Source organism: Pinus tabuliformis, chromosome J (assembly GCF_031772625.1).
Source record: "Pinus tabuliformis cultivar Carrire ecotype Pingquan chromosome J, CPIR1, whole genome shotgun sequence".
NCBI classification, from domain to species: Eukaryota; Viridiplantae; Streptophyta; class Pinopsida; order Pinales; family Pinaceae; genus Pinus; species Pinus tabuliformis.
In genome coordinates, this window is record NC_142295.1 from 8076660 (window position 1) to 8091071 (window position 14412).

Below are 14412 nucleotides of genomic sequence, written 5' to 3' on the forward strand. Positions count from 1 at the left end.
TCAAAGAATGTCGAGCAGACAGTGAGAGGGTCGCTTACATCGGTAACTGAAAAAATGGGACCAATTGCCACATAATTAACCCGTGGTGGGGTAGATACCACTTGCTTATAGGGAACATTAAGGGATGTTAGATGGATGGTAGTCGAATCAAGACCAATGAACGAAAATTGGTCAGTAGTCACGATGTTTCCATTGTGAGGGAAATACATCACTCGGAAAAGTGTGGACTCGACAACTTTCATGGCATAGACATAGTCTTGCCCAAGGAGCAAATTGAAATCCAAGGGGCCATGGACTACCATAAGATCCATACAAACAATTTTTCCTTCCAGAGTAATAAGTAACTTAGGAAGGATCCTTAAAGGTTCACTAATGGTTCTGTTAAAAGCTAACAAATGTTATGTAACAAGCACAAACTGAGGGGAACCCAAAGCTTGCCAAGTGGTTGAGGATAAAATATTGACAGAAGCACCTTCGTCGACGTTTGTGCGATGCACATTCTTATCATATGCTTTTACAATGATTTGGAAAGGGGCGGAAGAAGGAAGACGAGGCTCTGTCAGTCTATTCCAATCAAAGGAAATGACCTCAGTGCTTGGAGGGGGCTCCATGGAAACGGGTGAAATGCCCCCTTGTGTAGAAGAATCTAATGTAACAAGAAGAACTTGAGCGGTATTAAGTTTGCTCTCTAAAGGGAGAGTGAGATCGACTGAAGATGGAATCAATTCAACCACTTGATCAATCAATGGTTCATCAACCTGAGTGACATGTGTTTCACTCTCCAATGGAAGAGTGGGATTGACTCTATGTTGGCTTAGATTGGGCTGACCCAGGTTCGATCTATACCGTGCACCAACAAAACAATGAATCACTGGCCCTTTTGACAACAACCTGCAAGCAAATCGCAGTCTCACTCGAAGTGATTATGGGAGTATGAAGAACCAGGTTTATGTAGACTTGAGGGATGATGCGATGTGGTATTTTTATGTTCTTTTATCTTTAACATACATAGATTACTTCGCCACTTTCATTTAATCACATAAACATCATATAAACCCATAATCATTACTGCGTTGTAATAAAATGCAACTGTAATTAACTGCTACTCTACAAAAGATAATAAACAAATATACACATGAAGACCCCAATTTTACCATGGTTCATCCCAATCTGGGACTACGTCCACAAGAACTGTTGCTTATAATAATAATTCTTTGTATAACAAACAATTCTTGACGTGCACACTAAGTTGTAGGTCGTCTGCGCATTCAACTGCAGAGCCTCTTCCTTTGCTTCAAACCACAGATCACAAGAATACAACCATTCGATTCATGATGTCATTATAAGCTTATTCTCTTCTTTATTATTGATCCCTATATATACTATTACATCGAGGGATATATCATCAAAATACCATGGTCCATATACCATGAACTCCCCTAATACAAGCTACAATGGTATGAAAATCATTCATCTTTTACAATAATACTTGCTTTTTATGAAATAGAGGGGCTTCGACCCGCCTTGAAGCCTATATACCGCACGGTATATTTACTGGGCGGTCCACTTTGGTACTTCATTGCACTGCCCACTTTGCGCTCCACTGTACTCTCCGCTCCTCAAAATGAGGAGTCTTTACCAAAATTAAGGCCAAGTTGGGCTGTTGTGCCCAATAGGCCCCCAACACTCACATGTGACTCATCCCGAGTCACTCAGATGCTTTGCCTTTGATTTTTGTTGCAATACTGTTGTAGGCCTCGTTGAACTTTTGCAGAATCTCTATGACCTGCTTTTCCTTGTTGCGCACTTCCTCCAGCGGTGCCTCTGTCACATGTTCTGCAACCTTCTATACCAACGCCGTCTCTCTTTGTCGAAGCTATTGAAGCTTCTCATCTATTGCCTGCAATATTTGGAGGGCCTCATCCTGCCAAGGCTGAGTCCTCTCTGTTAAGACCCGTTCTTCCTTCTTCAGCTCCTCAATTTTCTTCTGGAGGGCCTTTGACTCATTGATCTTCGCGAGCTTCTATGAGATTGGTAAGGTCTTCGCAGATGCTCGAATTTCTTCTAACTACTGCTGCTTCTGCTGTATTTCTTCCTACAATTTCTGTACATTTGGATCTTCCTGCAGCAAAGTCCAAATTTGTAGACTTTCATCCAAAAGTTTTCCATAATCTGCCACTGCTGCAGAGATGCTGGCCATTGCAGTCTTTAGGCCAGTCTCCCTCTGATCTCTCACTTCCTGTGGTGTAGTTGGTTGCAGCTTCATTTGCAGTTCATCAATCTGCATTTTGTACTTGAATTTCACTGCGGCAATTTTCTCCTTGTACCCCTTCATTGCAAGGCCAAGCTTCACGACCTTGTCTTCCACTGGCTCTTCCTCCCTGACATCAAGGTCCGGAATTTCTGCACATCGCTTCCACTGCCTCCTTGATCTTCTGGTGCTGCTGTGCTATTGATCCCTTTCTTGGATCACCTGCTCAAGCTTCTGCCAAAGTGCAACTTGCTCTTTTTGTACTTGAATATTTAGCTGCGAGGTGTGTTGTTTGTGTAGCCTCAACTCTTCTATAATTTCCAAGTGCAACTTGTGTAATCTTTGCAATGACACTGCTGCGATGTTCATATTGACATGCTTCCATTCCTTAGCCTGCTGTTGTAGTTTGACGGAGTCAAACTGTAGGGCTCCTGCAGGTATCTGTGCTAACCTCGTTGCAAGTGTAGGCTCTATATGCCTTTCTACTCCAACTGTTTCCTCTATTTGCGCTAGTTGTCTGACCGTTTGTGCCGGTATCTTCAATTTTGCGATCTGGTCCTGCACACCTGTGAGAAGTGCGCCGTAGTGATCCTCTACTTTGTTCCAAGATTAGTTGTTGCGTCTTGAATCCTATCTTCGATCTGCTCCAGGTCTCCATCAGTAAGGACCATTGGTGTGATATCCTTTGTCTTATTTGCCAAAGCGCAACTTGCTCCTTTTCTGCTTGAATATTTAGCTGCGAGGTGTGTTGTTCGCGTAGCCTCAACTCTTCTATAATTTCCAAGTGCAACTTGTGTAATATTTGCAATGACACTGCTGCGATGTTCGTATTGACATGCTTCCATTCCTTAGCTTGGTGCTGTAGTTCGGCGAAGTCAAACTGTAGGGCTCCTGCAGGTATCTGTGCTAACCTCGCTGCAAGCGTAGGCTCTATATGCCTTTCTACTCCAACCCTTTCCTCTATCTGTGCTAGTTGTCTGACCGTCTGTGCCAGTATCTTCAATTTTGCGATCTGGTCCTGCACACTTGTGAGAAGTGCGCCATAGTGATCCTCTACTTTGTTCCAAGATTCAGTTGTCACCTCCTGAATCCTATCTCTGATCTGCTCCAGGTCTCCATCAGTAGGGACCATTGGTGTGATATCCTTCGTCTTATCTGCCCTCTGCTTCTTCTTGATCTTCGTGGAAGCTTCGCCCTGTGCTTTCCTCTTTTCTATGACAGTTTGTTGATTTTCTGTTTTCTCAGACTCCTTAGTCTGCTCATCTCCTTCAGGAGGATCTTGGAGACCTCATCATGTTGCTCCTCTTCCTCTGATTCATGCTCATCCTTGTCTTTTACACTCGCTTCGCTGTGCTACGAAGTTTCCTCCTCTTCTTCTGTCGCACTGTCTCCTGCTTCTACCTTTGCCTCGAGTGCAATCATCCCTTCTGCTGGTCATTGTTGTGCTAGTGTGAGGAGATCATCTTCTATGACTAAGTATGGTAGGGGATGCCATTTCTTATTTTTTTCACTACGAGCTTGTATATAGACTTTATGAAAGTTAGCTTTGAACTTCGCAACAACGCTATACTATTCGTATAGGCTCGACGACAGGCGAGGATGTTGGTTCACTAGCATATGCAAATCCATATGGTATAACACGAAAATCATTCTATTCTCCATAGCTCGCGATGGTTGGGTGGTAAACCATAGTGAGGCATACCGCCCGACGTCATAGACATTTGTTGCTACCGGGGGGAACTGTGAATCCTCTAGCTCTCTCCATGCTAATATTGCAATAATCAAAATTAACCACGCATAATGGAATGTGGTACCTTTCTCCTAGACTTCGCGACAATCATCTAGAAATTCTTTGCATAGGTATTCGACCCAGTTGTACTGAACCCCATTGGCTCACTGCATAGCTACTGAAACTACTAACGCAGGAACTTTATTCACCCAACACTTTCTCATGATCTTCCCAATCAATATGTGTGTTGCGAAGTGAACTGCCTGGTCACTGATTGAATTGATGTCATATCCCCTCTTTCCTTTTTCTAGCCCAAACTTCTTCTTCACACTGTCCTCTATAGCGCGGTCTTGATCGTTTCCAACGAACTCCTCTGCGTGGTTCAGCCCTTGGTATGGTAGTCTCGTGATCCTCCAGATCAACATTGGGTCTATAGGGATCTTAGTTCCCATCCATAATTCTCCATTGTGTACCAGCACGAGCAACTGTCACACACACTCTGTGCTCCCTAGACTTTTGCCGAAGTGCGACACATTTAACATATTTAGTAGTCTTGATTGTGCCAACCCATTTGCCCACTATTGTGGTTCTAGCCTTGTCAGTCTGCTGTCTGGGTAGTGCACCCGTTTCAAATACGGTCTGGTTCGAACTGAGGGTACTTCTTCTTGTCGTTAAAGTCATAATCCGCGAACTTCAGCTGCGGAATTTTCCCTAAAACTTCTCTTGAAAATGGTACTGCTTCTGACAACAAGGGTGTAAAGGTGCCATACTTCGCATCCTTCGATTCTTTTACAGGTTTTTCATTTGGTTTCCTCGATGGAATGTATGGTGGTAGAGGCGAAAATTCTACGCCACCTGTTTCCATCTGCACCTCCTCCATTTCTCCTTCACTATCTATGACTTGCTCAGGTTGTTGTTGAGGCTTGGTAGGTTTCTTATCCTATTTCTTCTTGGTTCTCTCTTCCTTGGTTGGTTTCTTCCTCGGTGATTTCCGCTGTTTTTGTGCTGATGCTGCTGTGGTTGATGCTACTGCGGGCATCTCAGCTAATGTTGCGGTCATACTAGCAGCTTCCATGATTGCGGGTAAGCCTTTCTCACGAAAATTATGCACAATTTCTTCCCAAGAACGCTCAGACGACATACAACAACTAAAACTTCTGCAATTTCTTCGCACTCTCAAGACTCAAATTCTCAATTCAGCAAAGTGTTCGATCTGGGCGAGAGGCGGCTTTTTATAACGATTTTGAGTTTCTAACCCCATCATTAGCTTAGATTTTGTTCAGATTGTGCTCCAATTTTGTTCATTAATTGCATATCTATCCTTAGATCTTGCCAACCTATCCTCATAAATGCAATTTGCTGGGTATTTTAAATTTAACTTTCCCTTTTAATAGTCATATTTTTCTGGCAAACTTCGATGCATCCCATAGTGTAGCAAACATCCGTCTTACGTCGCAGCGCCTATGTACTTCGACATAATCCTGACTGTAGCGAAGTAACTCCTTACGTCGAAGCACTCTGCTGTGTAGTTTATATTCCAGTGCCCACTTTCAACTGCAGGTGGTACTAAGACTCTTCTCCTTTCTTCTTCAGAGCGAAGATGTAAGGGCAAGATTGTCCTTGTACATCTTCAACCTATTGTTATTTACTCTTCCTTGATTCGACTCTCCAGTTGACTTCGCCAATTGAACTGCGCCTCCATCGGTAATATGCTTAATAATATATGGGCCTAACTAATGCATCTTGAATTTCCCTGGAAATTTCACAACCTTAGTGTCATATAGGAGAACAAGGTCTCCTACCTGAAACTTCTTTTGCTTAATATGCCTGTCATGCCAAGCCTTTTCTCTTGCTTTCTGTACTTGCTGATGAAATCCTGCTATGAATCTATCTTCCTCCAAAGCAATCAACTGTGACGTTCTTTCCTCCATTATGTCAGGGTCTGCGATATTTGTAAAAGCTGCAATCCTTAGGCCAGGGATAATGTATTCCATGGGCATTACAACTTCTTGTCGATAAACCAACCTGAAGGGTGTCTGACCTGTCAACTTCTTGCATGTGGTCCGATAAGCCCATAAAACTGCTGGAATTCTAAGGTCCCAGTCATCCCTGTTCACATTGCATACCTTAGTCAGTGCATTCTCCAAAATCTTATTAAATGCTTCTACTATTCCATTGGCCTGAGGGTGATAAGGGGTACTCTTTTGATGATAAACTTGGAATTCCTCAGTCAATGCTTCAATAGTTTTATTTAGGGAATGTGAACCTTTGTAACTCATCAAGATCTTTGGACATCCAAATCTCGACAATATGTATTCAAAAATAAACTTCGCAACAGTGTCTGCGCTGCAATCCTTTACTAGTTGTGCTTCGGTTCACATTATCAAATAATCAGTTGCAGTAATTATGAACCTTGCACCAGTCCTCTTTCTAGGTGGGTTAATATGTTCAACAAAATCAATAGCCCATTTATCAAAAGCCTGCAATGTAACTTGTGGTACTAGTGGCATCTCATTGTCTTCTTGAAGGCTTCTCTGTTCTTTGACATGCATCACATGCTCGGCAGTACTCCTTTGCATCCGTGTAGTGTAGGTCACCACAATCCTGCTCTCAAAATCTTTTGCGCAATAACTTTTCCGACATAGTGTCCACTAGCTGCGCCACCATGAGCTTCTGCTAGAATCATCTGTCTTTCATGTTTAGGAACATATCTGTGCAGTATCTCATCAGGGCCCATCTGATATAATTGTCCTGCTATTAGCAAAAAGTCAACTACCTTAACCACTAATTCCTTCTTTTGATGCGTAGTATACTCTGAAGGAGCCATCCCTATGGTCAAAACTTGAATGATATCTGCAAAATGGTCATCTGCAACTTTGATTGCAAATAACTGTGCCTCAGGGAGATTATCCTCTATATTGGTTGGTTCTTCCCCTGTTTCCAACCTTGACAAATGGTTAGGTCTTGCATTTAGTCTTCCTAGTTTAACAATGATCTCAAAGTCATATTCTTGAAATAATAGTAACCATTTGCAAATCTTTCCTCCTAAAACAGGTTTATTAACCAAATACTTCAGGGCAGGATGATCTTTGAACATTTTAAAGTGTGATCCCAACAAATAATGTGTCAATTTCTGCAAAGCATACACCATAGCCAATCCTTCCCTTTCTGTAGTTATGTAATTCTTTTCTTCCTTGGAAAACTTTCTACTTGCAAAGGCTATATGATGATCAATTTCTCCTTCACTAAGCTGTGCTAGTACCATTCCCAAAGCTATGCATGAAGCATCCACATGGACATGAAATTCCTTTTTCCAATCAGGGAACACTAGTATAGGAGCAACTACCATCTTTACCTTTAATATGTCGAGCTCTTTTGACATTCTTCGTCGCACTGAAAAGTTACATCCTTCTTCAATAATTTCTCCATAAGCGTAGTAATCTGGGCATACCCCTTGATAAACTTTCTGTAATACCCTGTATGTCCCAATGCAGCGTGAAGCTCTTATTGTCTTAGGTGGAGGCAAGTTCACAATGATAACAATCTTAGCAGGGTCCACCATTAGCCCTCGCTTGCAAACAATATGTCCCAACAACATGCCAAAAGGTACACAAAATATGCACTTCTTTAGGTTCAAAGGGATTTGATATTGTCTACATGTGTCAAGCATAAGTCTTAAACTTCCAACATGCTTGCTTAGCAACCCAAATACTCCAATCATCAAAATATACCTCTAAAAATTTGTGGATATATTCCTTAAAAGCTACAACCACCACTCTAGAAAATATAGTAGGGGCATTCTTTAATCCAAAAGGCATTACTGTGTATTGATATGAGCCCCATTCTGTAGCAAATGTGGTTTTATGCCGATCTTCAGGTGCAATCCTAATATGTTGATAACTTAAAAATCCATCTGTAAATGAGTAAGATTCCTGAACTCCTACATTGTCTACTACATTTGTGAAAAGGGTAGGGAATGGATCATGTAAACATGCATCATTCAACTTTCTCAAATCAACACAGATCCTAATTTCTCCTTGACTTTTCTTTTCTTGCACCACCATAGGACTCATCCATTCTGATTCTTCCACAGGTTCAATAATTCCTGCTGCTATCATCTTATCCAGTTCTACTTTCACTTTCTCCTTATACTTTGGGTTCAATCTGTAAGGTCTTTTCTTGAATGGCTTTGCATCAGACTTAAGGGGAAATGTCATAATTCCTAGATCTCCTATTATACCCTTCATTTCTGAAAACTTGGTGGGAAACAGTTTTTGGTATCCATGAAGTAACTCTGTAATTTTGTTGACTGTCTCTTCATCCCAATAATCTCCAATTGTTGCAAACTTGGGCTCCTTCTGTGATCCTATGTTCACCTTCTTGGTCTTTACTATTTAGTGGCTTCGTTATATCTGGTATCTCTAATTCAGACCCATTTACTTCGTGGTATCCTTATGATTTTGCTATGCCAATGTTGTGAGGATCATCTTCTTCTTTTGCAGTAAGATTATAGCATTCTAGTGTATTTTCTATCTGCGCAGCCCAATCAAGTTGCTGCCATGTCAATGGAGTTACATTCTCAAAGATCCTCTTCTTAACTGTCTGAAGGGCCAAACCTATGTATGGATAATCATCCTCAAAACTGAATGTTAATATGAAGCCATCAACCATGTCTGCCCAATCCATAGTACCATGTCGAAGCTTTGTTTCTAGGTACCAGTTCTTAGGGATTGTTTCTAATGTATGAATGAATCCATGTACCCATTCTTGCTATGGAATCTCCTTCCATGTTGTAGTGCATAGATGGATATGCTTCCTAGGATTAGTTTCACCATCATATTTTATCTCTATTTCTGTATCTATCTGTCCAAACCTTATCCACATCAATCTTCGACATTCTTGCCAACCTTCTATATTCTTCTTGTGTGCACCCCACCATCTAGCAGGGGTAGCTTTCAGGGCTATATCCAAGGCTAACAACCTTTGATTCTCTGGAACCTGTTCTTCATAATCATCAAGAAAAGTATTTATATCACCCAAGCCATCATAAGAAGGTAGGTTACATACCTGAGGTGTCACACAACGAATTGATTCGGTAAATTTTTGCACAACGCCTTGTGTATACTTCAGGTAACCTATTCTGCGAGTTTTCCAACTCTTCTTCTGAGTCCGAGGTACAAGAACTATTATGCTCCCAAGTCCACTTGCCTTGTGTAGTAGTTTTAACCCAATCCCGTTCCTTTGCTGTCATTTGATAGATATTATCTATATTAGCTGCGCAGTACTCTTCTTTGACTGCTTCTGTATATCTTACTCCTTCTGATGGATCCAAGGGAACAATTACTTTCATATTGCTTCTTTCAAATATCGTTTGTCTCTTCTTCAGATTAATTATGGCCATATTATCAAATTCCCAATCAAGTCCAAGCAATGTAGGATAAGGGTTACTATCATCAACAAACTCTGTTACTTCAAAGTCAATAGTAGTGCAAACTCCTTCAATATTCGTAGTCTTCCTAAGGGGAAGATCTTTTGCTGATTTGCCATCTTTAACTGAATAGGTGACCATTGTAGCTTTGGCTTACCCATTAATTCCCATGTCTGCTTCATTAAGACATTAGCATCAGATCCCAGATCTAGAATAACTTGATCCATCTCATATTCTCCTATCTGCGCACTAAGCCCCATTTGTGTTCCAGTTCTTTCTGTCGATGCAAATTATTCACTGCGCGCATCTCACCTCGTGGTGTTTCTTTTGATGCACAAGAATCTATAACTTGCTGAAGCCTTTCTACAACCTTTTGATCTCTTAATAATTTCATACAAGTTTGCAGAAAAAACTTTATATTACCTTCTTGATTTGCTGAATCCTAGTCTTGTGTCAGAGCTCAATCTTGTGTCGGAGCTCAATTTTGCGTCGAAACTAGATTCTGTGTTGGAGCTCAATTCTGTGTCGAAGCTATTGATACATCGCAGTTGCTTTTCTGATCGGCCTTTGGCTGCGCACTAGAGGTCGAAGCTTCATCATCCATAAAGCTTCGCTTTGCTTCCATAAATACTTCTTTTTCCTTCTGAATATAAAAAACAAGAGCTTTCTCAACAATTTTTCTAACCCATGTACTTTCAGATTCTCTCTTCTCATCTGCTTTATCACTGCCGGTTGCAACTCCATTTCTAGTAACAATACTAATTCGAGGTTCATCATTCCTTCTTTTAACAGTCATCATTTGAATATTTTGTGTCTGCTGTTGATTCCTTTTTTCTTGCATCTTTGCCATAAGTACAAGAAATTCTTCAATTACACGGTCAAAAGATTTACGGTACTTACATGTCGTAGTAGGGTTCTAACAATCTCTCGCAAAATGACCTACCTGGCCGCAGTTATAGCGAATAATCTGTCCACATCCTCGACCAGCTCGAGCACCTCGACCTCTTCCCTGGTAGCCTCGTTGGCCATTGCGATGTCCACTGCCTTCATGTCCATGTTCTTCTGCTTGCATTCTATAAGTGTCAGCACTGCGCTTTATCATTAGTTCATAAGCTCGACAATTATTCTCATCATGTCCTACTGATTTATAGAGTTTGCAATATAAGTTCCTTGGAGTCTGCACATATTTCTATAACAAGTGACATTCTTCTTAGTGATGTTGGCCTTTGGTCTTACATATCTTGCAAAAATGAAAGCAAAATTATGCTAAAATTGTTAAGAAACTGAGACAAACCTCTCAGTAATGACCAAAGGAACTCAGATTAAGAATTTCTCAAAAAGAAAATTCAAAACACCCAATCAAATTGGCAGAGACTCTATAAGACTGTAAACAAGCTTAAGAAATCATAAAAACAAAATTTTTTGACTTAAATCAAAGAAACCCTAGCTTTTTCAAAAATTTTACAGGATTTCATAGGTCACTAGTTCAATTTAGTGCGGTTGCACACTAGGCACCGCAGAAAACTGTTCTATGTTGCTAAAGGAAAATTGCGCAGACCTAACAAATTAAGAAAAAATAAAAAGCAAAGGCCTCATACCAGAAATTTCAATTCTTAAAAGGGTCTAAAGGTGTCAAGGGTCACAACAAGACACAATGGAGCGCTCTCATTCCCTAGCGTAGTTGTCAATTTGTTATTGCGGACTAATCGTTATTGCGGGCAAGAAGGATCTCCCTAGATTTCCAACAAATCCTAGTAACAAACATCAAAATAATTGCTACCTTTCCTTAGCCTATCATTGAAACATGAAGCATATAGTATCGAAGAATCACTTACCTATTAGCGATGTGCTTGTAGAAGTCCTTTCAGTGCTTTCCATAGACAACTTTTCCTCAATGCCTTGGAGGCTTTTCCAATGCTTTCCACAACTTCTCCATGATGCTCCAAAAGAGATCAGCATAGACAAAAACATTGAAAGGGATCAAAGCATCTCGCTTATAAAATCAAAGGTAAATGAAATCCATAAGTTAACATACAACATATAGTTGAATCAATAATCAGTTATAAAACATGCGAGTGATCAAGGAATCTCGCAAATAACATCAAAATAGACACATTTAGGAAAGAACAACTACTTCGTATTGAATTCAAAGGAGAATAAGCTTACAACCTGGTTGCCTTGATGTCACAAGCCTCTTCCAATAGTCTCAGTTCTTTCCCTTGATGTCAAGCTCTTCAGACCCAAAATTAGCAGCATAGGTTTACAAATTCAAGTCTCCCCCCTTCCTCTAGTCTTATGCTCAATTTACAGGCAAGAGGAGGAGGTTTCTAGTTCCTCTTCTCAAGGGATATGATCCTTAAGAGGAGGATATTAGTTCCATGAACCAAGGGATGAGGCATAGGTACGTGGTAGTTCGAGTTTCTAATTTGGATAAGATTCCTCCTTCAAAGCTTCTAGAACTTGCTTTTTTATTTTTATTTGCATGAACAGGATTGCGCAGTTTACAATGGAAGACAATGCGCATAATTGCGTAGGCCATAATGGTAAAAACTGCACATGCGCAAGTAATGGCTAGGAAAACTACGCAGATGCTCAAAAATGGTTTTTAAGCAGTGCAACCGAAAATTCCTTTTGTCCCTGGTATTGTTTTACTTCAAGCTTCATAGGGGATTCACTTGAGACACTCATCGGATGGCGAGAGATCCGAATTGACATTCATGGTGGTAAAATTTAGTGTAACATGGTGGCGAGATTCTGCAAACCCTATTGCCCGTCATGTATCTCTTTTTTTAAGGAGATCTTATGATGTTCATTTATTTGACCATATGAATTTTAAATTCTAGCTGTGGATTTTTTTCTCAATTCTCCAGTGTCAATGTATAGTAGTCAAATTTTGTTTTCCAAGAGAAGTTATCATCTATTCTTGTTATAAAGGTTTACAAAATCTGAGATACATATTGTGGTTCTATCAGCGCGATGCAAGGCAGATAGAAAGGATGGCAATAGAGAAAGAAGCCGAAAATTCCTATGACATGGCAGCTATGCTAATGCCATTACGTGAGTTTATTCATCATCCTTTGGCTCATGAAATTGTACACAATGGAGCCACATTTCAGGTAATGATGGTCCAGTCTCTAATACATTCTACTTTTAATTGTCTACTTCTAACAATTTTTATGTAGTGTGCTATAGACTATTACCCATGCTGATAGTATTGCTATAAATACATGCAGACACATCATGCATTCCCCATTTGTTACATTATTTATGCACATGTCCACTGGTGCCATTGGTGCTTTTTGATCCTTTTTGTGCATTAGTGTAATCTATTGCTTCTTTTTTCACCAATGGCTGATTTTCTTTACATTTATCTACTATCATAAATTATTGTTCATCGTTGGGAGTCTATCTAGACTGTAAAAACGGTGATGCTTTGTTTTCTCTGCCCAATATAATAATGTTACAAGCATGGTTTAAACTGAAATGGCAATTATGCTTTTTAGAATATTGTCTTATGATCATTTTTTGTCAGTCTGTCAAACACAATTCTTTTTTGTGGAACAAGAACAAATTATAGCCATTACATGTCGTGGGCAGATCTCTGCCATTTGAAAATGAAAAATTTGATATTTGGTGTTTCTGAAAAAATGCTAGCCTAATGACCTTCTAAAACCAATATAAAACAACCGATTTTAAGAGAAAATTAAGACTACGATCAAAGGGAAGTAGAGATTGAATCATGTGGGGTTCGTTATCTGTCGCATTTCTTGACTTGATTAAGGAGAAAGAAATATTAAAGTGGCTTTGGGCCTCCAGCACTTTTAGGTTTTATTTATTTATTTTTTCCTTCGAATGAACTTTGGATAAATTTAGTTTGCAGTCACCTTCAATGTCATACTACAGATGGGCTTTAACTATTCCCATTGACATTTTTGAGTCATTTGTAAATATCAGTAATCTTTTGTTTAATATTTTTTTATTTTATTTTAGATATTTGAACTAAAATAATTTTTTTAGCAACTCGTATGTTTACAACTTACATTTGTAAATGCTTTCAAGTTCGAATGTGTTGCTATTGTGTCAAAAATACTTCTTTTGTTGCATTTGGAAGGGGTCGGTTTGTAACATCTATTGGATTCTGAACTGTACTGGCAGACGACACATAGTGGGATATGGGGAACCTTTTCTTTGGGTCGATTTTCCAGTTTCTTGGATTCATAGTGTGCCAAGGCATTACACTGACCAGAAAACCCAATCTTTTATTGGATTCTGAACTGCACTGGCAGATGACATATAGTGGGACATGGAGAAAGCCTTTTTTTGGGTCGATTTTCCAGTTTCTTGGATTCATAATGTGCCAAGGCATTACACTGACCAGAAAACCCATTCTTTTGTAACCCAAGGATTGGCATATCCATTAGCAGAAATGCTGACTGAACTTTTTAAATGCTTATTACTTACATCAGTGGTTGCAGGAATCTTCAGTCATTGACCTTTTTTGTTTTTTCATGGTGGGCATACTAGCAAGTCATTAAAAAGTACAATGGATCCAATTCAGTGGTCATTAAAAGGTATGATGCATTGAGAATTTCTGAAGGATTTAACTTGTTTCCAGTGATTGCTGAAAATAAGGAAACTATTTGCCACTAGCTAGTCATTTCTCTCCACAAACTGTAAGAGTAAATTTCATGGAGACTGATCCATCATCATGGAGATAATTAGTATCATTCCATCAGAGGATGTATTCAAGATGAACGTTGATATTCTCGGACCAATATGGTGTGATTGTTGTTGGAGTTTTGACCATCCGCTCATTCAGTATGATTCGCATAAGTTGGACTCCATCCTGCATCTATGCCATGAGCTTTCTCTATACTCAATGCATGTGCATGTCTTCTAACACTGGGGGTCAGTGGATTCGGAGGTTGCTTATTGTTTGGTTAGTGGAGGTATCATATAAGTTATGTGTGTTTGTGTGGCTGGTTATCTACCAGGGTTTTCCAT

The 14412-nt window shown here is 39.9% G+C and overlaps 1 protein-coding gene across 8 annotated transcripts in view; it reads left to right on the forward strand.

Moving 5' to 3' along the window:
* LOC149225160 (protein-tyrosine sulfotransferase-like) overlaps positions 1 to 14412 on the forward strand; it is a 250002-nt gene that overhangs the window by 97408 nt on the left and 138182 nt on the right. For 7 of the 8 annotated variants that reach the window (XR_016247643.1, XM_089376956.1, XM_089376960.1 and 4 more), the window contains exon 5: positions 12381 to 12524. The exons of the other annotated variant lie outside the window; for it this stretch is intronic. Coding sequence is in view for 6 of the 7 variants with exons in the window: in XM_089376956.1 (XP_089233082.1) it covers positions 12381 to 12524 (144 nt within the window). In the remaining variant the exon portion in view is untranslated. The remainder of the gene's footprint in view (positions 1 to 12380; positions 12525 to 14412) is intronic. 8 annotated transcript variants of the gene reach the window in all.